Raw genomic sequence first — 23,903 nt, 5'->3', positions numbered from 1 at the left:
TTTGAAAAGGCATAGAAGCCTGGTCCCTCCTCCGAACTATTGGCTCATAATTTCTAGAAGTGTTACCCCCAAGTCTGTCTTAAACCAAGCTCTTAAAGGATTTCTAGCACTGCTACTGAGGGGTTTCTAATGTTGGTCACTAAATGTGTATAAATACTCATTCCTTCCCCTCTCACATTAGTAAGTAGTAATTACATGTTTTGTGAATTCTCAGTGTAAATGTGAGTTTTATTTTTTGTCATCCACTTTTTTTTTATTAGCATCACTTAGTTGTACAAAGAAGTTCATTCTGACAGGTCCATCGATGCACACAATTTACCTCGATTAAATTCAGTCCTTTCATTGCCCTTTTCACCTTCCCCAAACCATCTCCACAGGAGTCATTGTTCCATGTTCATCCCATTTATGAAGGGTTTGGACATATCCATCCTCTTTCATTCTCTGTCACAGGTGGATGGCACAAGCCTTCAGGGATTTACTAATCAACAGGCAGTTGAGGTGTTGCGACACACCGGGCACACCGTACGCCTGACACTAATGAGGAGAGGGATGAGGGAGGACGCAGAGACCACACCAAGGGAGGACATCACAGCAGACCCTGAAATGTCTCTGGCAGTAGCCAGCGTAAGCAAAGGTAATGCTATATGCACCTGGTTGTCAGTTGGGCCTTTATATTACTTAGATTTTTTATATTTAAATTTTTTTAAGTAATTTACTTAAGAAATGTTTTTCACCCTGGAGTGTTCATGATGAACCAAGTAGAGAAAGGAAGCTAACAGGAAGCATCTACCTGTCTGTAAGCTTCAGAATGGGGCTCTGAGTAAAGGAGGTTTCTTTTCAGCCATGCTTGTTTCTATTCAGTCATCCTTAGTCACCGTTGCCCAGCTGGAGATGTGTAACCATCTACCTCCCTGTCCCCGCTTTACTGTTGGGTATCTTCACAATAGTCTTCCTTATGGAAGACCATCTGTCTGGATGGTTTACGTGAGACCCTGGTGATTTTAAATGCCCAGTCTTTCTTTGAAGAAATTAACTCTAATCCCACTGTTAGAAATGCCATTCATAAACTGTTGTTGCATGAATATCTGCACTTTTACTGAAATCCCTGTGTAGCTTACTGAGAGGAAGGTGTTGTCTGGAAAGCGCTGGTTGACTACTGACTGCCAACATTTCTGGTACTTAGGCAGTACTTTTGGTGGTTGGAGGCAGGGTGCAAGGGGAACACTGTGTGTTACTGAGCACTTTCTAAAAGTGCATATAGTCATGAAAGAGTATATCTCCAACAAACAGACTCTTCATGAAGACATTCAAACAAGTACAGTAAATTTAGAGAAATTCACTGCTGGGTTATGTTATAGATATAACTACTAAACTATTTCTTATCTTTAAGAAAACTATGAAAAAGATGAAGATTCCTTATCATCGAAGAGGAACACCAGCATATTACCAATTGAAGAAGAAGGTAAACATTTAGAGCCAGGATATGATATACATCATTGTAGTTTTAGAGAAGTAGTTTTTACAAATGAGATGAAGACTTTATAGTATAAATTTTCAAAACTTTATGGATTTACTGTATGTTACTAAAAAAAATCCAAAAAAGATGGGCCTTGTAAAACAGTGTTTATAGATGATTAATTGCTTTGCTAGATTAAAGCAGTTCCTTTCTGGTTCTCACTTTTTTGTGGTTAACTGAAGATAAGGGTCTCACAGACTTTCCTGCTTGGGCTGGATTTGAACTCTGATCCTCAGATCTCAGCCTCCTGTGTAGCTAGAATTACAGGAGTGAGCCATTGGTGCCTAGTATGTATGTTACTTATTAATTGCTTTTGTTTTTGTTAAGTAATAGCATATCCCACCTGCCAGTTCCAACCAGTGGAGGCCAGGGCAATGAACAAGGAAATGCCCGTGCAGTGGTGTCTCTGAATATTGTTGATTAACTAATTGATATTCTGTTTACCACCATGAGGTGGGGAATGAGTTTGACCGACAGATTAAGATGTCTCTCCCAACCTCCACTATTATAGGTTTAAAATGGCCGAGGGCTAACTGAAGAGAGTTACAGGAAAATAGACAAAATTGAGGTAGATGACAAAAAAAAATCAGTAGGATCCAGGAGTTTCTCACTAAGATAAGTACATACAGGGTCTTCTGTCTTTTAACAGGGATTAGTGCAAAAGTTCAAACACTCATAATTCTGCCTTTAGGCATAGGACAAATAATCTTACAACCAGGGTTTTCCATATTATACACATTCCAAGCACACTATCAAATCTCCTGCAGCCATTCCTCACAGTGAACTAGGGTTCCCCATCCCCCACCATTCCCAAGAATTAGATGCAAACAAGTAAGAAACTGACATGGAGGTGACCATAGAGTCCTCATTCTTTTTGATAGACATTACATTATGTGTGTGTGTGTGTGTGTGTGTGTGTGTGTGTGTGTGTGTGTGTGTATGTATGCTTCAGTAGAAGCATAGTTAAGATTTAAAAGGCTCAAACTAAAAGAGAATGATGTTGAACATTGCAAATAGGGTCCTAAATTAAGTTATTGAAATAAGTATAGAAATAAGAGTAAGACATTCTAGGTAAAAAGTCTGACTTTGCCCCACGGTATAACCCCTGCTTTCACTGTATTTGATGTTGGCATAATTTGTGGAGGGGAAGGGAAAAAACAAATCGTTTAACTAGGGATACAGGTGGACCCATTGCAACAATGAGATGTATAAGTCATTATGTCGAAAACGAACTTTACAACTTTGGTGGGTGGGGGGTGGGGAGGATTGGGTGTGGGGGTGGAGGGGGAGGATGAGAAGGGATGGGAAGGGGAAACAAAGGAGGAGGCTACAATGCTTGATAAGAAATGTACTCATTATCTTGCCTATGTAATTGTAACCCCTCTGTACAGTATGTTCACAATAAAAAAAAATGTGAAAAAAAAGAGTCTTACTTTGCATAACACACAGGTTCTGTCCAGACCCTATAGTATAGAATGTTAAGGTCCGGAGGGTTTTGGAGTTTGTCACTGACTTATTTGCCTACACTATTTTGTTTATTTCAGGGTATGCATTGCTGTCTGCTGAGGTAGAAGAAACAGAAGATGCACAGCAACAAGAAGCTACCCTGCTGACAAAGTGGCAGAGGATCATGGGAATTAACTATGAGATAGTGGTAGGTTTCAGTACCCTCTCTAGCTTTTTGCCTTGTAACTATACCTGAGTAGGAAATTCATGGCAGTGATAATCATCTCAGAAAGTTCCTGAGTATCAGGGCTTTTTCAGAAGACCTTAAAACATTCATGCGGAAGCTGAAATAAATTGAATGCAACTTTAATTACTCATGACACATGGATATTTTAATATTTATGGTAGGAGTTTAAATAATAAATGAAAGAGGGTTTGTTGGTTGTCAAACCTATGATTCATTGAAAGGACTAGAATAGGATGTCAGATTCTACTTAAAAATAAGATGAACTCATCATAACTTATGTCCAGAATTGTAGTGTTCTTCTCCCAACATTTTTTTTATTGTGAAAATACCATACAGAGGGGTTATAATTACATGGGCAAGGTAATGAGTACATTTCTTATCAAGCATTGTTGCCTCCTCCTTTGTTTCTCCTTCCCATCCCTTCCCATCTCCCTTGCCCCCCCTACTCCCCCCTCCCCCCCCCCCCCCCCCCCCCCGCCGCAACAAAGTTGTAAAGTTCATTTTCGACATAACATGTACACCTCATTGTTGCAATGGGTCCACCTGTATCCCTATTTAAACGATTTACTTTTGCCCTTCCCCTCCACAAAGTATACCAACATCAAATACAGTGAAAACAGGGATTATACCGTGGGGGAGGGACATACAAAGCAACAAAGAAATTATCTTATAAATATGTTAGAAACAATAGCAAGCAAGAAAAAAATATTTGAGTCCTTATCTTGGGGTTCATTTTGCTTAACATCAGTTTATCTGATCATTTCTGCTTGTGTCAGACATATACTAGTTATTGCAAATAAGGGAAACCATGGGACTTATGTTTCTTTGGGCCTGGCTTACTTCACTTAATATAATTTTTTCCAAGTCTTTCCATTTCCTAACAAATGGAGCAGTGTCATTCTTTCTGATGGAGGCATAGAATTCTATGCCTCCCAACTTTTTTTTTTAAATCACTGTGTGTTTCCCTTCACTGAAAAAGGAAGGTTCACATTTACTCAGGAGGCTAAGGTCTGAGGAACATGGTTCAAAGCTGGTTTGAGCAGATAAATCTGAAAGGTCTTTCTTTAGCCACAAAAAAGCTAGAAGTTGAGCTATGGCTCAAGTGATAGAGTACCAGCCTTGAGTGAAAAAATTAAGATACAGCCCCAAGGCCCTGAGTTCAAGTCCCAGACCAGCATAAGCACACACATCTACACACAATTTCTGCATGTGTCCTTAACAACAGTTAGGCAATAGTGAATGTTTTCTCTTTATGAATAGTTAATTTGCACATCCAGCCAAGCTGGCATAATCTTCCATTCTAAACAGAGGTATGGAAATAAAACAACAGGTAATAATATATAAATGACTCTTACCGTGCCACTTGCTGCTGTTTTTAATGTCTCATTTACTTTTCGTGACTCTAATTTAGTTTTTAAGAAACTCTCAGTGGGTTACCATTCATGTAAGCATTGAGTGAGATTGTTCTTATCATTTTAGATTGGATCAGTAACAAATCAGAAGTGGTCTAGCTTAGCAGTCATTGCTGTAGCATTTACTTTCGGGTGGGCTTCTATGGCTGGCCAGCACAGCTTCAGCTGTACTTCTTTGGTGGTGATTGACTAAGGAAGAAAGCCCTTGACTGCTATGCAGTCACACATTCAGAGCCAGAACTGAACTTTTAGCTTCCTTGTGTACACACAATCTAAGATGGGGGTCCTCGCCGTAATGTGCCAAGGGGCACAATTGGGCTGTCAGTGAAAAAGAACTAGGTCTTTTCTGTACCCTTGTCAGAGATACTTTAGACATCATATTTTCTTGGTCATCACGCAGCATCAATCACAGAAGGAATGGTGTAGCAGTGAGGACATGAAAGGCTGTTCAGGGGAAATGATGTGTAACTTGGTTTTTCAGCAGCATTAGATTTCAGTTAGATAATTTTGTTTTCTTTCTTGGTATCTGTCTCTGTCCATCTTTCCTTCTCTCTTTTTTCTTGTTTATTTCTTAGTCTTTCCCTCCATCCCTCTTTCCTTCCCTCTCTCCTTTCTTTCTTCTTTCCTTCCTAATTTCCCTCCCTACCTCCTTTTCTTTTTCTCTGTCTCTTTTTCTTTCCCTTCCTTTCCCTTTCCTTTACCCTTTCCCTTTTCCCTTCTCTTATTTTCTGTTACTGAGGCTTGTATTTCAAATTTACTCATTGTTTTGCCCTGGTAGTGTTCTACCACTTAAGCCAAGCTTTCAGTCTGGCTTTTTGGTGGTTAATTGGAGATAGAATCTTGCAGAATTTTCTATGCTGGCTAGCCTTGAGCTATGTAAGATCTTTAGATATCAGGCTCCAGAGTAGTTAGGATGAAAGCATGAACCACCAGTGCCTTGCTTAAAAGACCTCTTTTTGAATGAAACACTTTTTCTCAGGTTTTATTAAAATCTCATTTTCCTTAATTGTAAAATAAAAAGAACAATGAAGGCCACTGTTATAATTCTTTCTGATTTTCATATTGTACTTACTATATTATGTGTGAAAATGAGTTATGTCTTAAAAACCTTCATGTATGTAATACACTATATGTGTAATGGTAGGAATTAGAAACTCACCTCTATGACTTAAACTCATATTTACTTTTATTGCTTTTCTTTTGTGAGGTTGGGGGTCTGACCCCGTGCCTTGAGTATTCTGGGCAAGCACATTGCTACTCAGCTACATCCCCATCCCTAACCCACTTTTAATGGCCATGTTTGTCCCTCAGTATAATTGCAGATCAGGAGCACAGCTTTAGGCCCTCTTCTACCTTCCCAACTTTGGTTAAGGTAACCTCACTGAATGTCAGTTCTGAATTTGGGGAGCAAATTGTACCTTCATAGGAGAAGCCAATGAGATAACCTGTGGGACTGGATCAGAGTCTCAGGCACATAGTAGCAAGTGCATAGTGTCTGTCTTTATGTGTATATTGTGTGTATGTACATATATATATATATATATATATATATACACACACACACACACACACGGGTTTTTTTAGATTTTTATTTTTTTACTTTATTGTAAAGAAGCTGTATGGAGAGGTTACAGTTACATGAGTAAGGCAATGAGTAGATTACTTGTCAATCATTGTTAGCTCTTCCCTGGTTGTTGTCCCACTATCCCTTCCCTCCCCCACCTCCCACACTTTTCCTCGCTCCTCCCCCTGCCCCCCGAAGTTGTAAAGTTCATTTTCAGTATGCTATCCTGTGGGTATCATTGCTGCAATGGCTCATCCTGTGTCCTTGTTTCAGAGTTTTGTTATTCCTCTTTTCCTCCCCAGATTAGACAAATGTGTATACAAGATGCAGGGTACCAAAATCAAATACAGAGACAACAGGGGATATGCCATGGGGGAGAATATACCAAGGAAACAAAAGAAAATCACATGGTACATTTCAAACAATAACAACAAAGACAGACCTCTTGTGTCCATATCTTGGGGTTCATTTCACTTAGCATCATCTATGTAAATAGCTTTTGAGTGTTTCAGCTCTTCTGATAAGATTATCCTATATGTATGCTAATTATTGCAAATAAGGGAAACCATGGGACCTAAGGTAATGAGTATATTTCCTATGGAGCAGTTACCTCCTCTTTTGCCCTCCCCCCCGCCCCCCGCTGCTGCCAAGTTGTAAAGTTTTTTTTCAACATAGTGTCTTGTACTTCTCATTGTTACAATGGGTTACCTGTATTCTTATTTGATCATTTTGTTATTTCCCTTCGTCTCCCCACATTATAAAAATGTATATACAAGATGCAGGGCACCGATATCAAATATAGTGAAAACAGGGGTTATACCATGGGGGAGGAACGTACAAAAGAAACAAAAACATCACATAGTACATTATAAATACAGTAAAAAGCAATAGCAAGAAAGAAAAAAAAAAACACTTGTGTCCCTATCTTGGGTTTCATTTTGCTTAACATCATCTTATATGGTCATATGTACATAGCTTTTGACCTTTTCTGCTTTTCCTAGACATATACTAGTTATTGTATGTAAGGGAAACCATGGGACCTATGTTTATTTGGGCCTGGCTTACTTCACTTAATATAATTTTTTCCAAGTCCTAACATTTCCTAACAAATGGGGCAATGTCATTCTTTCTGATGGAAGCATGTGTGTCTTTTTTAAAACCACCATTTGAGCTTAAGACCTGTGTTAGCTGTGACTGCCTTCTATTTGTTTTCAGCATCAATAGACACCAACATCATTTGGGTTCTTGTTGCTGGCTGCTTCCTATTGGTCTTTGTTGGTTCATAAAACCAGTAGCCACCAATACCCTTTCAAAGTTTTGCTCCTTTATAGTAAACTTTCTGAAGCTTTTGTAAGACAATTGACCAGTTGGGTATGAATGTAAAATGCATGTGTGTATATGAAAGAGCAAAAGGAAGAATAATAGGAATGTGACAACCACTGTTGTTTCAGGTGGCCCGTGTGAGCAAGTTTAGCGAGAGCAGTGGGCTGGGTATAAGTCTAGAGGCAGCGGTGGGACATCATTTCATCAGATCCGTGCTACCTGAGGGGCCCATTGGACACAGTGGGAAGCTCTTCAGTGGGGACGAGCTACTGGAAGTAAGGACTGTGCTTTTCTTTCACCTTGGAGTTAGGCTGTCATAAAACTCCAGGAGGCTGAATGCAGTGAATAACTAACTTAAGTGCTTACTGTAAATTTAGCCCCCAAGACTACTTGAGAGATACTTATAAATGAAAATCCATCCACAGGAGAAATTTCAAATCTATGTTTATTAATCTTCAGACCCAATTCAATACAATATTTTTTTCTGGGGGAGGGGGGTTTCTGGTCGTGGGGCCTAAACTCTGGGCCTGGGTGCTGTCCCTCAGCTCTTCAGCTCAAGGCTAGCACTCTACCACTTGAGCCACAGCGCCACTTCCGGCTTTTTTCTTTTTGCTTACGTGGTGCTGAGGAATCGAACCCAGGACCTCAGGCATGCAAGGCAAGCGCTCTACCACTGAGCCACCTTCCCAGCTCCTCAATACAGTATTTTTGTTGTTTCATTTTTTCCCTTTGCTTTGTATTCAAGTGATGAAAAGTTTCTTTGAAACATTTCAAACATATTTCATTTTTAGAATAAGTAATTTGTTTTTATTTTAAATAGAGAACACAAAGATAAACAGTAAAAAGTCTCCTTCTTATCCACCCACTTCTCATCACTAGGTATCTATCAGTACTTGTTTCTTTGAGATCAGTCAATATTTTCATGTAGAAAAAAGAAAACTTGTACCCCCTCACCCCCCCCTCAGCCCATTTAAAAAACCTTCTAGTGTACAATACATGCCACTTTATTTTATGTGGCAAATTGTGTAAAATGCCTGTTTTTTTTAAATGATATTTTCTCCTTCACCCTTGGGGAATATTTTCATAGCCTGTCTTTTTCTACTTTCCATTTCATTTACAAACATGAATGGAAGCTAGTGCTTTTATAATTATCATCATAGTAACTTTTATGTGTATCTATGAAATATTGTTTTCAGGAGTATACTTGTATGATAAAGTGTTTTCTTACATAGACAGTGTATCTTTTTGTACAGGTGAATGGTGTAACTTTGCTTGGAGAAAATCACCAGGATGTGGTCAATATTTTAAAAGAATTACCTATAGAAGTGACAATGGTGTGCTGCCGTCGAACTGTGCCATCCACCGGCCATTTAGAATTGGATACCCTGGACTTCACTGATACTGAGATAACAGAAAAGGTATCATATTTGCCTAGATGGAGGGAATCTGAATGTACAGTAGGCAGGCCAGATGGTGTTACTTTTCAAAGCCAGTCCTTCTCTTTGATATTTGGTTTCCTTAAATAGCATGTGGCTCACAGACACACCAGGGTGTGATCCAGACATGATACTAGCTGGGTGACCTTGGGCAAATCACATCACCTTTTTGAACTTCAGTTTGCTCTTTTGTAAAATGTAATTCACTCTGCCTGTTTCAGGGTTGTTATGAAGGCTACAAGAATAATATTAGATGATGTTCTATACTATGTTCTTGGATAATTTACTTGAACAATTCCTGCTTAATTTCCTATATTTTCATTTGCAAAAGAGAAAACTTAAACATAAATATCATGTATGGAAAATGATTATTTTTTGTAAAGTACCCAACTCTGTCATTTGAGTACTACTTAGTAAATTGCTAAAATATGGTGGACATTATTTCAGAATATATAGCTTTCAGCTCATTTGCACATTCTGCTTTGATAATAAGTGAAACTTGAGCTCATTGTCCATGTCAAATAATTCTCTGTGACATCCAGAAACTCCCCTTTTCCTGTTTCCTATTCCATTTAGATCAAAGTCAAGCAATATAGCTAATCAGCTCTGTGGAGGATACACTATATTCATATCTTAAGTTAAGATCTGAACTTTGCATAATTTATGGCCTAGTCAAATTTCATTTAAGGTATAATTAGAGATGATGTTGGGGTTTGATACTCAGTGAAATAATTTTGCAAACTTTGAAGAATAAAGTGCATAATTTAATACTCATTTTGGTGATTAGAATAGGGCTGAACAAGAAACATAATTCCAAATTGTGTTTCCAAAGGCTGTTTCTGTATACATCCATGTACATCTTATGTGGTATAAATGTAATAATTACAACAAATCATTTGAAGACATTGATGCCCAATGCAATACAGCAATCAATCTAAACAAAAGCAGTATACAAAATAGAATTTCATCCTAATTAGCATGTCTTCCTTAAATTTGATATATGTCCATATAGATGAATGAAGTTGAATTAACCTATCTACTTTAATTTCTTCTATTGAAAGAATACCATCTTAAATCCTTTCGGTATTTAATTTTCAAAATACTTTTATGAAATAAGTTAACTATAACCCATGTTAAGAATATTGCTCAAAATAACACAGATCAGAAATCATAAGTCCATCTTCAAGCCCAAGCATTCTGATTTCAACTCTAAATACCTTTCTACTGTTACATTAATGTCTAATAGGATAATTGCCATCCTTATTTGCATAGAACATTCAGCCTTTACACAAAAACTTTTCATTTGTTTTTATTTATCATTAGAATTATGTTCATTTGTTCCTTCGTTATTCACGGTGCAAGCACTGAGGCTTAAACTTAGAGATTCCCATTCTCACTTGACTTTTTTGCTCAAGGCTGGTTCTCTACCACTTGAGCCACAGCTCCACTTCTAGCATTTTGCTGATTAATTGGAGATAAGAATCTCACCAACTTTTATGCCTAGGACTGGCTTTGAATGGTGATCCTCAAATTTCAGCTTCCTAAGTAGCTAGAATTACAGGTATGGGGCACCAGCACCAGCACCTGTTTTCTTCCCATTTAATAACTGATATTATTACCTTCCTTCCCTCCCTCCCTTTCTCTCTCCCTTTCTTCTTTCCTTCCTTTCCTTCTTCCCTCCCTCTCTCTTTCTTTCCTTCTGCTTCTGCATCTGCTTCTGCTTCTTGCTTCTTTCTTTTCCTCCTTTTTCTCCTTCTCTTACTTTTGTCTCTATAGATGTGATTCTGACTAGGAAGATATAACATCAAATAATTTATTGTCTATCTTTTGATCTTTTACTTTTATTGCTTATTACAATGTAGGCATTCTTTGCCCTTAACAACTCTCAGGAATAATGCCTTAATTCTTAAAGGTGTCATGATAAGCTGTTGCTCCTTTGCAAGTGTTTTGTTCTGGACACATGCTGGGATTCTCCCTTTTCATTGCAATATTGGTATGTGTGTCTGCTACTCTAGTCCCTCTGAAATAAGAGATGTCTGATCTGTTTTCCAGCCTCATGTAGATCTAGGTGAGCTCATTGGGTCTTCAGAAACAGAGGACCCACTGCTGGTGCTGACTGAAGCCGGTCAGAATGTGGAGGAGGTCCAAGCACCTTTGGCCATGTGGGAGGCTGGTGTTCAGTACATAGAGCTGGAGAAAGGAAGCAGAGGCCTTGGTTTTAGCATTTTAGATTACCAGGTAAATGTATCCTACTTTGAACACTTTTTATAAAAAGATGCCTTATACTAAAAGTACATTGCTGCTACCAGAGAAAAATGAAAATAATACTTTAGTATTTTCATAGACAATTGCTTGTTTCTATTTAGCCTTTCAACATAGTAACATACATAATTCATTAATTATCGTAAGGGGTCTCTTTTAATATTGAACTCAATATAATAATTCTGACACTGAGCTCAATTCTGATATTGAGCTGTTACGTATTTCAGCTGTTGAGAATTTGAGGAACATGAAGATTATGTTTTAGGAATGCCACAATAATACAGTAGTTTTTTTGGGGGGAGAGGGAGAATTTGTATTGTTTTTATTTCCATGTTTTTAATTGAGGCTCATATTGTAATGGTAACTCCAGAGAGTTAGATATTTATTTCTTTTGTGAAGTAAATATTTTAAAATGGAATATATTCTAAATTGTGGTATTCCAGTCATTTTACTAAATTATGAATATATTTAAATTGGTCAAGTGTAACCTCCATCCTTTCCTGCCTGTGTTATGTGTCAAGTAAATGGGAAAATGCTAAAAGCTGCCTGACTGAATGCAGCGGTTACTCCTCATACTGAACAGAAAGCCGTCTCTGATGCCTCCAAGGAGTTGTGTTCTTTGGGCGGGACTTGGGAGCCGTGGCTAAGGTTGAGGCTGCTCTGTAAATGTAAGCACAGATATCCCTGAGTATGTCAGGGCTCTTTCTCTATTTCTCCATTTCGAAGGAGTGGCCCAACCTTCCGTATACTCATGTTTGCAAACATCTATTGAACAAATGCTTTTGTTAATAATAGTTTAAAATGGTTGTAAGATTTAACAACTTACCAAAAATTTTAAATTAAAATTTTAAAGTTAATTATGCAGTTAATCCTGTAGTGTTAGCAAACCAGTGTGCTTTTGTTCTGAGGGTTTTGCATGTACTCTGAAATTATATGGAGATCACCTTTGTCTACATACACTCTGAAATGAAATGAAGATCACCTTTGTCCAGATACTCACAAGAAATGTTTTAAAGACTTTGTTTTTGTTTCTAGATGTGTACATGCATTTGCGCATATGTATATATGCATACATGGATATATGCATACACATCTATAAGTTATTTCATATAGTAAGGGGTTTTATCATGAGTTTTCCATACATGCACATAATGTACCTTGATCATAAGGAATTTTGTATGATGCTTAAAGCAATAACCTGTTAACCATGACAGGAAACAAATTGTGAAAATTGTTATCTGGCCAGGCAATGGCTCATGCCTGTAATTCTAACTATAAAGGAAGCTAAGATCTGAGGATCACAATTCCAAGACAGCCATGGCAAAAATGTCCATGAGTCTCTTATCTCCAATTAAGTACCCAAAGGGGGGGGAAAAAAGGCCAGAAGTGGAGCTGTGGATCAAGTGGTAGATACTAGCTTTGAGCAAGAGTTGCTCAGGGATACTGCCCAGGCCCTGAGTTCAAGCCCAAAGTCCTGCATGTGTACACACACACACACACACACAACACAACATACACAGTTTTCTGTGTAATAATAAACCGAGTTCTTGTTGCATTCCATCAGGACCCAGTTGACCCAGCAAGCACTGTGATTGTCATTCGTTCTCTGGTGCCTGGTGGCATTGCTGAGAAGGACGGGCGCCTTCTTCCTGGAGATCGGCTCATGTTTGTCAATGACATTAGCTTAGAGAACAGCAGTCTGGAAGAAGCTGTGGATGCACTGAAGGGAGCCCCAGCTGGAACTGTGCGGATAGGCGTGGCCAAGCCATTACCTGTGAGACTGTGGATTTTATTGCCTTTTATTTTTGCAAGCTTTCTTTTAGATTTAAATGTTCTCCTAATTGAATTACCACTTTGGGGAATTTTTGTCAACATGGTTATTGGTTCCATGAACATAAATAATTCAATTTTTAGTCCTATTTTCAAGAGAATAAAGGAAAAAACCAGCCCTGATTTTCAGAGATGAATATAGAACTCAGTATTTTGTGGTCCTCGTTTGACCTTATTTTAATAATTAAGTTGTGATCAATGCAGAAATTTTAAAGAAATATGAATTTGTATGTTAAAATACTATTGTAGTTCAATACTGAGATAATATCAGCTGATGGGCATGGTGGCTCACACTTGAATCCCAGCCACTTGGGAGGTAGAGATTAGGGGGATTATGGCTTGAAGCCAGTCCTGGCAGGAAATTAGTGGTACCTCATCTCAACTAAATAAGCTAAGAGTTGGCATTCACCTATGATCTCAGCTATGTGTGCACGTCAAACAAACATAAGGCCTTGACTCAATTTCCAGTACTGAAAAAAAAAAGAGGAAAGGAAAAAAAACTTTATACTTGATCATTTTTGCTTACTGTGAAAAATTTATCCAGAAAGAAAAAGAATAGTATTGTAACTAAGAATATAGTCTTTAATCACAGCGGAATAAATGGGAAAAACTGACAGATTCGTTTACCTTCCTGAATTATGTTGACTTCAACACAATTGTCTTAATTTCTACAGGGCAGGAAATTGGAATTTTGCAAAATGAGTTTATCAGTGTATGGCTCTCTTCCTAGGAGGAAATCACTCCCATGTTGTAATCTTAACACTAGAAACAAGTAATGGATTTATACCACATAAAGCAGTATACTTTACGAAGTATAGTGATCATAGCATGACACTGAGCACTTTGTGATTGGATGTGAGATATTGTCATTATTTGGCAGGTATTTTTTCCAGGCAAAAGTAATATAGCTTTAAATAAAAGGGAAAATTAACTATTTAAGAAAGTATACAGTTGGGCTGGGAAGGTGGCTCAGTGGTAGAGCGCTTGCCTTGCATGCATGAGGCCCTGGGTTCGATTCCTCAGCACATCATAAGCAGAAAAAAAAAAAAAGCTGGAAGTGGTGCTGTGGCTCAAGTGGTAGAGCACTAGCCTTGAGCTGAAGAGCTGAGGGACAGTGCCCAGGCCCAGAGTTCAGGCCCCACGACCAAACCAAAAAAACAAACAAACAAAAAAAGAAAGTATACAGTTACATCTGTATAAACAGCAATTGTGGAATTTTGTGAAGGAATTTTTTTCAAATAGTAAGATTTTTTATTGTGAAAATACTGTACAGAGGGGTTACAATTACATGGGCAAGACAATGAGTACATTTCTCATCAAGCATTGTAGCCTCCTCCTTTGTTTCCCCTTCTTTCATGTGATTGTTTCAAATAGTAAGCTTTTTAAAAATATTTAAATGTTAATGAAAATGATTTTATGTGCCAATTTTATTCCACAAAGCATTCTGTAGTTTTTATTTATGAAAAAGTAAAGCAAGATGGGGGAATACAAAGGGGAATACAAGAATGAAGTTGGATCATGGTGCCTGTTGCTCATGCCTATAAGCCTAGCTACTCAGGAAGCAGAGATCTGAGGATAATGGTTTAAAGCCAGCCCAGGAAGAAAAGTACATGAGACTCCAATTAACCACCCAAAAAACTAGAAGTGGAGCTGTGGCTCAAGTGGTAAAGTACTGGCCTTGAAGGGGGGAAATGTTCAGAAATAGTATCCAGGCCCTGATTCCAAGCCCCAGGATTGGCAAACACACACTCACACCCACACCCACCCACCCACCCACCCCACCCCCCACAATAAATAATAAATAAATAAATAAATAAAAGATAGGCACTGGATGCTGGGGATGCTGAGAACTAGAGGATCATGATTCAAGGCCAGCCTGCACAAAAAAGCTGACAAAACTCTCATCTCATAGTTGAGTGCAGTGGCCTGTTTTTCATACCAGTTGTTCTGGTAAGCTGACATTGGGAGGATCTGCCATCTGGGCAGAAAAGTCTATAAGACTCCATCTCTTTGGAGAAAAGCTGGACATAGTGGCCCATGGCTGTGATTCCAGCCACAAGGGGAAATCTAAAAATAGGTGTGTAGTAGCTTAAGTGTACACCCAGACTACAAGTGAAGCCCTGTCCTTAAAAGTAACCAATGTATGTGGTACATGTCTATCACATGAGCCTAGCAAGTTCCAGACCTTGAGTTCAAACTCCAGTACTAGTAAGTGAATGAATGAATGAAGGCCATCTCTGACTCTGCCTACTTATTTAGATTGGACCATAGGTGTGGTTCTGGTCTTTCTGTTCTACAAAAAGAAATGGCTAACATTTTGTACCGCCCTAAACGTGGAACCATCCATACCAGTCATTTTGAAGCAGAATTGTCGTTTCCTAGCTAGTTCCCAAATAGATTTTCTAAATACAATATTTGACATTTCAAATTTAGTATGCATTAAACATACGATGGCTATTTCTGTCACTTCAAGCACATATTCGACTTACATGTGGGGGGAAACGAAGACAACCTGTTTTCTCTAAATACTTGAATGTACATTACTGATATGGAGGGATGTAGGCCAAGACCGTTATCTAAATACTTTAGGCACATTGCATCAGAGACTAGAATAAATATAACAGACTTCTCAGTCTGTGTGGTCGAGGCTACATTATAATGGCTCAAACAAGTTTATATTCCATGCACTTATAATGTCTTTAGCTTATTTTATCTCTATGAAATAAATTATATATTTTAAAGTAATAGCCTAAGAAGGAATGAAAAGAAATGTATTCTTTTGAATTTGAAGCAGGATGTTTTATTATTTTGCAACTTTGAAACAAATAATAATGACCAGAAAACTATTAGAATAAAATTGCTCATTTTGTAATTTATAAGAAGGGGAAAAATACCTAATAAAAAGGGATTCTCACCTAATGGATGGTAGAGATACCAGAATAAAAAGTTTTCTTTCAAATAAAATTCTTAACACAGGTATTTTTTCATATTTCATACTTAACATCCTATGTAAAAGTCTTAAGTTGTCATTGAAAACTGCCACTTTTCCGTCTCTGTTAATTTTTCATCCGTCTGTCATCTCGTCTCTTTTTCTATTCATCTTCACTATCTTTTCTGTGACCTGGGCCTGGAACATGCTTCTACTGCAGCTTTCTCCAGAAGAAGGTTATGTGTCTGCTAAGGAGGATTCTTTTTTCTACCCACCTCACCCCTGCGAGGAGCCAGGGCGATCTGACAAAGGCCTCTTCAGGGCTGACTTAGCTCTGGTTAGTAATCTCAGTTGACCAAACTCTGCAAAATTCCTTGTATAACTCACTTTGCCTTTCAAAAATAATGTATATATTTGACAATCCTAGTTTTGGAGAGGGGATTCTTTCTGTTAATTGTTTTTGAAATAGTTGTTCAGAAAGTTTTGATATATTTAAGTAAATACAATAATTTTATATCATTGTCTCTAAAATATCTTAAGAAACAATATTCTCTTTTGATTTTACAGGGCTTATTAAATGAATGCCAATTCGAAAAAAGATTATTTCCACTTGGCATGTGATAATAGTAGTATGTAGACTCAGACTTCTCTTTAACCAGCTCTGTAGTCTTGCACTGGTCACTCCCTTTCTCTGGGACCTAGGGTTTCATCTCTAGTAATTGAGAAAATTGACTTAAAGAGAAGCTCCTAAGACTTTAGAGTGCCAGTGTTAGGCATGCATATCATGTTGATGTATTTTTTCATTAATGTTACTTAATATTTTTCTATTGTAATCTGGCATAAGGCATAGTTAATAGTACCTGTTCAGATAGCAAATGGTAAGTTTTTGTCATTTAGAGAGGTAACCTTCACATGCTAACTCCATAGTGAAATTAAACATGTATTTAGAATACATTTTCAGGTCTCTGAAATACATTTTAAGAGAGAGTCACGTTGTACTTTAAGTAGCTTATACACTGTTATAGTGTTTAAATCACAAATAAATACAATATATGGTACCATGCCATCAAGATAACTAGAAAATGCTGGTAATATCACAGAGCAGTTATTTCTTCCCATTCCAAAGTATGGTTATGAGTGAACTGCAAGGAAAGTGTCAAATTTAATGTTTACTGCTTTCCCTTGGGTTTACTACAAAAGATAATAGTTGGATTTGTTGATAAGTGATACAATTATCTCACTCTATTTGACTCCCTTCCCCTTCCTTTCCTTCTTCTCTCCTCCTCCCCCTTTTCCTCCCATCCTCTGCCCTTCTCTCCCTACTGGAGATTTGACCCAGACTCATGCTTGCTGGGCAAGTGCTCTAACACTATACTTTGCCTTTCATTCTATATGAATTTTTAAAGAGAAATTTATAACCTAATACTTTACTATAACCATATTATAATTTAATCCTATTATTTATTAATGCAACTTGAGCATGAAATCATAGTTGTTCTCTTAGGCTTTTATAAATGTGTTGTTTTAAAACCTACGTAAGCCTAATTTAAGCAACTAATTGATCATTGTCTTTTGACTACCAGCTTGCTTTAGCTAAGTATGAAAAGTGATGACGTCATTCAAATTACTCATGAGAACTAGAAAAATAGAAGATTTCCTTAATTTATAAAACTGTTTAAGAATTAAACTAGATCCTTTATTAATTGTTAGCTTCAGCCCTTCAGTTGTCCACCAGCAGCCAGTGTTGTGGAAGGGCAGTCTTTCCTTGTACTGCTGCGGTAGTTAGTGTGATGTGTCAGCAAGTGTGCAGAGGGAGGCCATTCCACAAACAGGACAGACAAAAGAATGATACCACCATGTCTGTTGGTCTCAAATGGATGTTATTTTGTTCCTAGGTGGAGACACCAGAGGGTGAATTAGTAGATGAATCTACTTTTGCATCTCAGTACTCTCTGGATAAGGACAGCGTCTACTCTACTCAAGCCTCTGTTTTGTCTCTTCATGGCAGTGTTTGTAGTGATGGCCTCAACTATGGCCCCTCCCTTCCAGCATCTTCTCCCAAGGTACAAAAAAAAAAAGCCAAACTTTGTGTATAATTTTTCAGAAGTCAGCTTTGTGGGGAGTTGTGGGAATAGCCTATTAGAGATACTGTGCTTTTTTTCTATTTATGGATTCATTATTAGGTGGAAGCATGACTTCATTCTCTGTGTCTTTGATTGCTATGGACTATTTAATTCTGATGTCTGTGAGACACACACACACACACACACACACACACACACACACACACACACACACACACACACACACACACACACACACACACACGCCACAGAAGGATTCAAAGCTTGGATTAATGATTCTCATGTCAAAAAGAAACCATTTTAATAAAATATGTTTCTGATGTATCTGATCTGGAAAAAAATTGCAAGAATAAATTTAAAATTAAGTTTTATGCCACGTTGAAGATATTGCTTGCATTGATTTACCATTTACTAGCTATTAAACTTAATGCTATCTTTTTATACAAATAATGCCAAAGAATGCTTTACATAAAAATCACAGTGAGTGGCAAAGCATGTGTCTCTCAGTGGCTACTGATAGAAACATGAAGAGCTACTGTTTGACATATTTGTGCCATCTATGTTTGAGAAATAGACTGTTGGCATAAAGGCCCTAGTTGCACTCATTTTCTTGGTGTCATACTCAGTATTGCTTGATACGTAATATTTTAAAACCTATCCAGTCTTTTAACTGTAAAATAGTATGCTACTACATGTGTCTGGTTGGATCACTAGTGGGACTGAATGCTTTACCATTTTACCACATGTTTTTTTGCTTTTATCAATGATCTCTCCATGTAGCTGTTTTGACCTAGGGATGTGACTTAGTGGTAGAGTGCTTGCCTGCAAGCATGAAGCTCTGGGTTCAATTCTTCAGTACCACATAAAAACTAATAAAAAATTAGATCTTATCTTTCTGTTCATTTATTGAAGTTGTTTATATTTTCTAGAAATTTATATATAAGTATATAGTACATAATACATATACTATATATTTTAAGGGTATTGTATGTGTGTATTTAGTAAAAAAATTAAAATTTGTGTGTGATACTTCTCAATTTTAGGAGAGAAGTTATCTATGGAAGAAAAAGGAAACATTGAAATGTTTCTGTATCTCTATTAAGTAGAACAGTTGAGGAAAATAAGGAAAATGTTTGTATATTAAATCTAGGCAAAGAGTTCATATTTGGACTTTATTTTTTCTTTATTTTCTACTGATATAAAATATATAGTATAATTACTGATATAGCATTATGATATGGCATTTTCTACATAAATTGAATTCAGTGGAAAGAGGTCTCATTTATGACTGATTTGGAAGGTAAGCTTTCTACAGATCTAGCATAGTTTTCCTCTTTCTCTGATTAACAAATAGTTACTTTGGCCAGAACATTTTCAAAGCATCTTTTATTTTTGAAGTGCACCTGTTATCCTAGCAAATGATGCTGGACAATCTCCTCAAATTGCTTTGCAAGGCATAGTCTTAGTGGAGCAGCTGGTCCTCCCTTAGCACACCTGAGACTATGTCTGGCTGCAACCTATCTGGAATGTGTTCAGCCCTTACTGGCCTCAGGACTGGAAGCTGAGTTCATCTCCTGATGGAATCTTCTAATCCATAGCAGGGCATACTTCATGCCAGTGGGGCAGATTGCATTGTTTGACTTAGTAATTGTTACTTAGAGGGATTACACAATCTGCATGCTGAGAAGCATGTATTTTTCTGGTTATATGTGGCACAACATATTGGCTTGCTGAAGTTTGTTTGCCTCTTTTATTTTTTTCCCCTGAGCAGTTTACTCTTTTGTTGAAGCAAATTTTGTCAAGCTGGCCCAAACACTGAAATATTTAAACTGAAAAGACAAAAAGAAGACATTAATGTCTTACCTACGTTGTGAAACTTAAATGCTTTGTTTTCTTAGAAAGTAGGTCTGTCCTGTGTTATGGTAAATCTCTGCCACTGTGGTGTTTGGTTTTGTTTTTCCTTGGCTACTCTATTTTAATAAGTAGAAAAGTATATTTAAATAAAAATTAGATAATATGTTCCTGTTCATTTACACTAAATTCATCCTGAAACAATGGAGAACTGATTGTTTTTCTTAAAAAATATGAGCTCACTTTAGGACTTTTAAGTTAATAGAATGAAAGCATATATGTGGCAATTTAAGTATATATGGTTGTGTGTGCTAAGTATTGTTGATGAAATGTTTTCCAGACTTTGGACTTTGGTTACCCATGTTATAAGAACTGACAGTGGGGTGGAGTATGGACTCACTCCAGGGAAGCCATGTTTACAGAGTAGTTTTAGACTGAACAGCAGTTAAGCACCGTGTGTGTGTGTGTGTGTGTGTGTGTGTGTGTGTGTGTGTGTGTGTGTGTGTGTGTGTTTGCTTAATTTATCATTTAAGTATTCAATTATACCTACTTCATGACACTTAAATTAATTAGGGACAAATCACCAAAATTAAATAGGACAGGTCATTGGCTCAAGTGGTAAATTACCAGCCTAGAAAGCACCAGTCTCTGAGTTTATACTTCAGTACTGCCATAAATTTACATTTTATTTAGCCAGACATGTTGGTACATACTTGTAATTCTGCCCTCAGGAGACTGATGGAGGAAAATTGCAATTTTGAGGTCAGCATAGGCTATATAGTGAGACTCTGTTTATTTAAAAAAAAAAAAAAGAGGAAAAGTGCATTTTAAAGACAAGTGGCTATAGCCTGTAAGGATTTTCCTTTCTCACTGTTGTTTTAACTTTTGAAGATTTTGGTTGTTTTGGTGGTACTGGAGGTTTAAACTCAGAGCCTTCTCCAGCTTAGCAAGAGACCTATTACTTAAAACATGCTCACCAGCCCTTTTTGCTTTAGTTATGTTCTGAATAGGATCTCTGTCTCTGTCTGTCTGTCTGTCTCTCTCTCTCTCTCTTTAATGGTTTAGCTGTCTGAATTGTGATAGGCACTTTATAACTCCCAGATTTATTGATTGAGATGAAATCTTGCTTACCTTTTGCTCAGCCTGCTTTTAAGTTACAGTTCTCCCAATCTGCCTCATAAGTAGCTGTGAATTGTGCTTGTCCTATAAATCTTTTTATCCTCTTTCCCTGTTACCACTAAACCAATGACCAAATGCAGTGATAATTGTTTTTCAAATTTAAAATGCTTGTAGACTTTTGCTTAAAAGCTAGTATAGTTTCTGAGAAGATGCTTGCTTTATTTTTATTTTTTAAATTTTGACTTAAAAATTCAGCTGATAAAGATCAATAACTGTATATTTAGTCTTTCTTCTATTTCTTCTCCATGCCACTACACCATGTTCCCTTCCATGATCACCCACTTCATTCCTTCACAAGATGAAATCATTACCTCTATCGTGCATATCCTTCATCCCTTAAATATTAGCATAACCAGAAATGCTATTGATTACAGAGCAGCTTGCAGTTGTATTTGTTAAGATCGGAATTTTTTTGTACATCACACACCAAATGCAACCAGTGGATTCTATTATATTTTTTAAAATCTACGTATTCCAACAAATCTCTGCTTAGCATCATTCTTTAGCATAAATATTGCAGCGTTCACATCCAAGTTTAGAATGTTGATTCTGTTTGTTAATGATTTTAGAGTTGAGTAGGATTAAAAACTTTTTTAGTCAGAAAGTTTAAAGTGTTGTAAAAGTCTTTGTGACAGAATTGTTAGCTCAAAGGTAGAAAAGATGTTACCATTCACTACAGTAAGGCAGTGTGTAAGTCAGAAAGCCTGGGAGAATGCCAGTAGGCTGGAGGAGCTCTGCTTTCAGTTTTTTAATTTAAAGTGTGATAGAAATTCTGTGGTAGACTACTTATTGAAGAAAAGCAGGTTGTAGCTGTTTATATAAGAAATTAGCTAGTGTATATAAATTTGTTATACAGATAAATATTATTTTCTATTTTTATTTGAGAATGTGTGTGTATACACTAGGGCAGGCATGGGCACTGTCTCTTCATGTTTTTGCTCAAGGCTAATGATCTGCCACTGGATCCATAGATCCACTTTCAGCTTTTTGGTGGTTAATTGGAAGTAAGAGAATCATGGACTTCCTTACCTGGACTGACTTTGAACGTGATCCTTACCTGTCAGCTCCCTCAATAGCTAGTTTACTGTTTTTAAGTGTACCTTAAATTCTACATATATTTAAGTAAGAACTTTTCTGAACATATTTGACAATTTATCTTCCTTTTCATTTTTTTCTGAGAACAAGAATATATCAAATGGAGGCATACATATTAATAGGAATTTTAGAAGGTCTACAGTTTAGATACCAACTTGCATTGGAAAAATGTAGTTATTTTTGGACATCTTAGGGGAGGAAGAACGGTTTTTCTTCTTGATCTATAAGACTTTTAAAAATAAAACTCCGTTGGTTGCAACCATAAATGATACTGAAGTGGGCGTATGTTGTCTACTGTGTTGATTAGCTGTTTCTTTTCTGTGTGTCTGTGTTAACTCCTTCATGAATAATGCATAGAAATTTCTGTTATACAATTTTCAGTAGACCTCAGCTAACGGATAGATTGACCTCTTTTTATGATGAAAAGCAGTTCTGATTATCTTTCTTTGAGGCATGGATGAGATGATTTTCTGCTAATTATTGTAATTAATTTAGTATACTGAAACTTACCAATCCTTCAGTAAGTACATTGTTATTTTTCATAAGAATAAAATAATCAGGGTTGGGTGAATTGAACTACCAGTTTATTGTTTAGATTGTAGATGTGTGGAAGATGTTACTTTATTATTAGTTGTTCCTGAAAATACTCAGAATGTTAATTGCTTGTATGATGGACCTCTATATCAGTTCTGTGTATCAGGAATATTTGATGATTTCAGAGAAATGTAACTTTGACTTGAGGAAGAGAAGTTTAATAAATTCTGTTGGAGAAGTTAAATTACCCACTTCGAAGAAATAAAAAGGTTGTTAAGACCCAAATCTTATATTAGATCTAAATTCCAGCTGGCTAAAATTGAAAAACAAATTATTTCTAAAAGAGAAGAACAGTACTAGGAACCATGCCATTTACTTTATATAAAAAAAGATTTATGAAGCAATATAAAACCAAGGAATATAGAGAAATGACATTTGATTCTATAAAGCATTTAACTTGTGCATGATATATAATATTACATATATTCATATATGTACTTAAAAGACAGACTGGGAGGGATTGGGAAATTGGCTCAGTGGTAGAGTGCTTGCCTCGCAAACATGAGGCCCTGGGTTTGATTCCTCAGCACCACATAAGCAGAAAAAAAGCCAGAAGTGGTGCTGTGGTTCAAGTGGTAGAGTGCTAGCCTTGAGCTGAAGAGCTGAGGGACAGCACCCAGGTCCAGAGTTCAAGCCCCACAACTGACAAAAAAAAAAAAAAAAAGACAGACTGGGAAAATGTATTTGCAATATAAATGAGAAATACTTTATATTTACAATAGGCCATGACAAGAATAAGCAAAAACTGCCGTATACAGAATTAGAGGAAGCTGACTGGTGGCTAATGTCTGTGATTTAGCTACTCAAGAGGCTGAGAGCTGAGGATCGTGGCTCACTCAGGAGGCTGCGTTCTGAGAATTGTGGTTTGAAGCTGCCCTGGCAGACAAATCCTAGAGATTTTTTTTTATCTCTACCTAGCAAAAACTCAGAAGTGGAGGTGTGGCTCAAGTGGTAGAGCACTAGTCTTGAGTGAAAACTGAGGGATAGTCCCACAGCCCTGAGTTCAAGCCCCAGTACTGGCACACACACTTGTTTCCTCTCTCTCTCTCTCTCTCTCTCTCCTCTCTCTCTGCCTCTCTGTATCTTTCTCTCTCCCTCTCTCTCTTCCTCTCTCTCTCTCTCTCTCCCTCTCTCC

The 23,903-nt window shown here is 37.2% G+C and overlaps 1 protein-coding gene across 4 annotated transcripts in view; it reads left to right on the top strand.

Annotated features, from left to right (window-relative positions):
• The window catches only part of Mpdz (multiple PDZ domain crumbs cell polarity complex component), a 161,504-nt gene that overhangs the window by 61,859 nt on the left and 75,742 nt on the right, over positions 1 to 23,903 (top strand). For 3 of the 4 annotated variants that reach the window (XM_042686637.1, XM_042686635.1, XM_042686634.1), the window contains exons 11-19: positions 451 to 634; positions 1,391 to 1,462; positions 3,061 to 3,170; positions 7,637 to 7,783; positions 8,762 to 8,926; positions 10,997 to 11,182; positions 12,771 to 12,980; positions 16,186 to 16,302; positions 17,861 to 18,028. In XM_042686637.1, coding sequence (XP_042542571.1) covers positions 451 to 634; positions 1,391 to 1,462; positions 3,061 to 3,170; positions 7,637 to 7,783; positions 8,762 to 8,926; positions 10,997 to 11,182; positions 12,771 to 12,980; positions 16,186 to 16,302; positions 17,861 to 18,028 — 1,359 coding nt within the window. The remainder of the gene's footprint in view (positions 1 to 450; positions 635 to 1,390; positions 1,463 to 3,060; positions 3,171 to 7,636; positions 7,784 to 8,761; positions 8,927 to 10,996; positions 11,183 to 12,770; positions 12,981 to 16,185; positions 16,303 to 17,860; positions 18,029 to 23,903) is intronic. The other variant, XM_042686636.1, reaches the window with a different exon arrangement.

Source organism: Dipodomys spectabilis, unplaced genomic scaffold (assembly GCF_019054845.1).
Source record: "Dipodomys spectabilis isolate Male_0828 unplaced genomic scaffold, ASM1905484v1 ptg000098l, whole genome shotgun sequence".
Classification (NCBI taxonomy): Eukaryota; Metazoa; Chordata; class Mammalia; order Rodentia; family Heteromyidae; genus Dipodomys; species Dipodomys spectabilis.
This window is presented reverse-complemented; position numbering and strand designations above follow the sequence as displayed.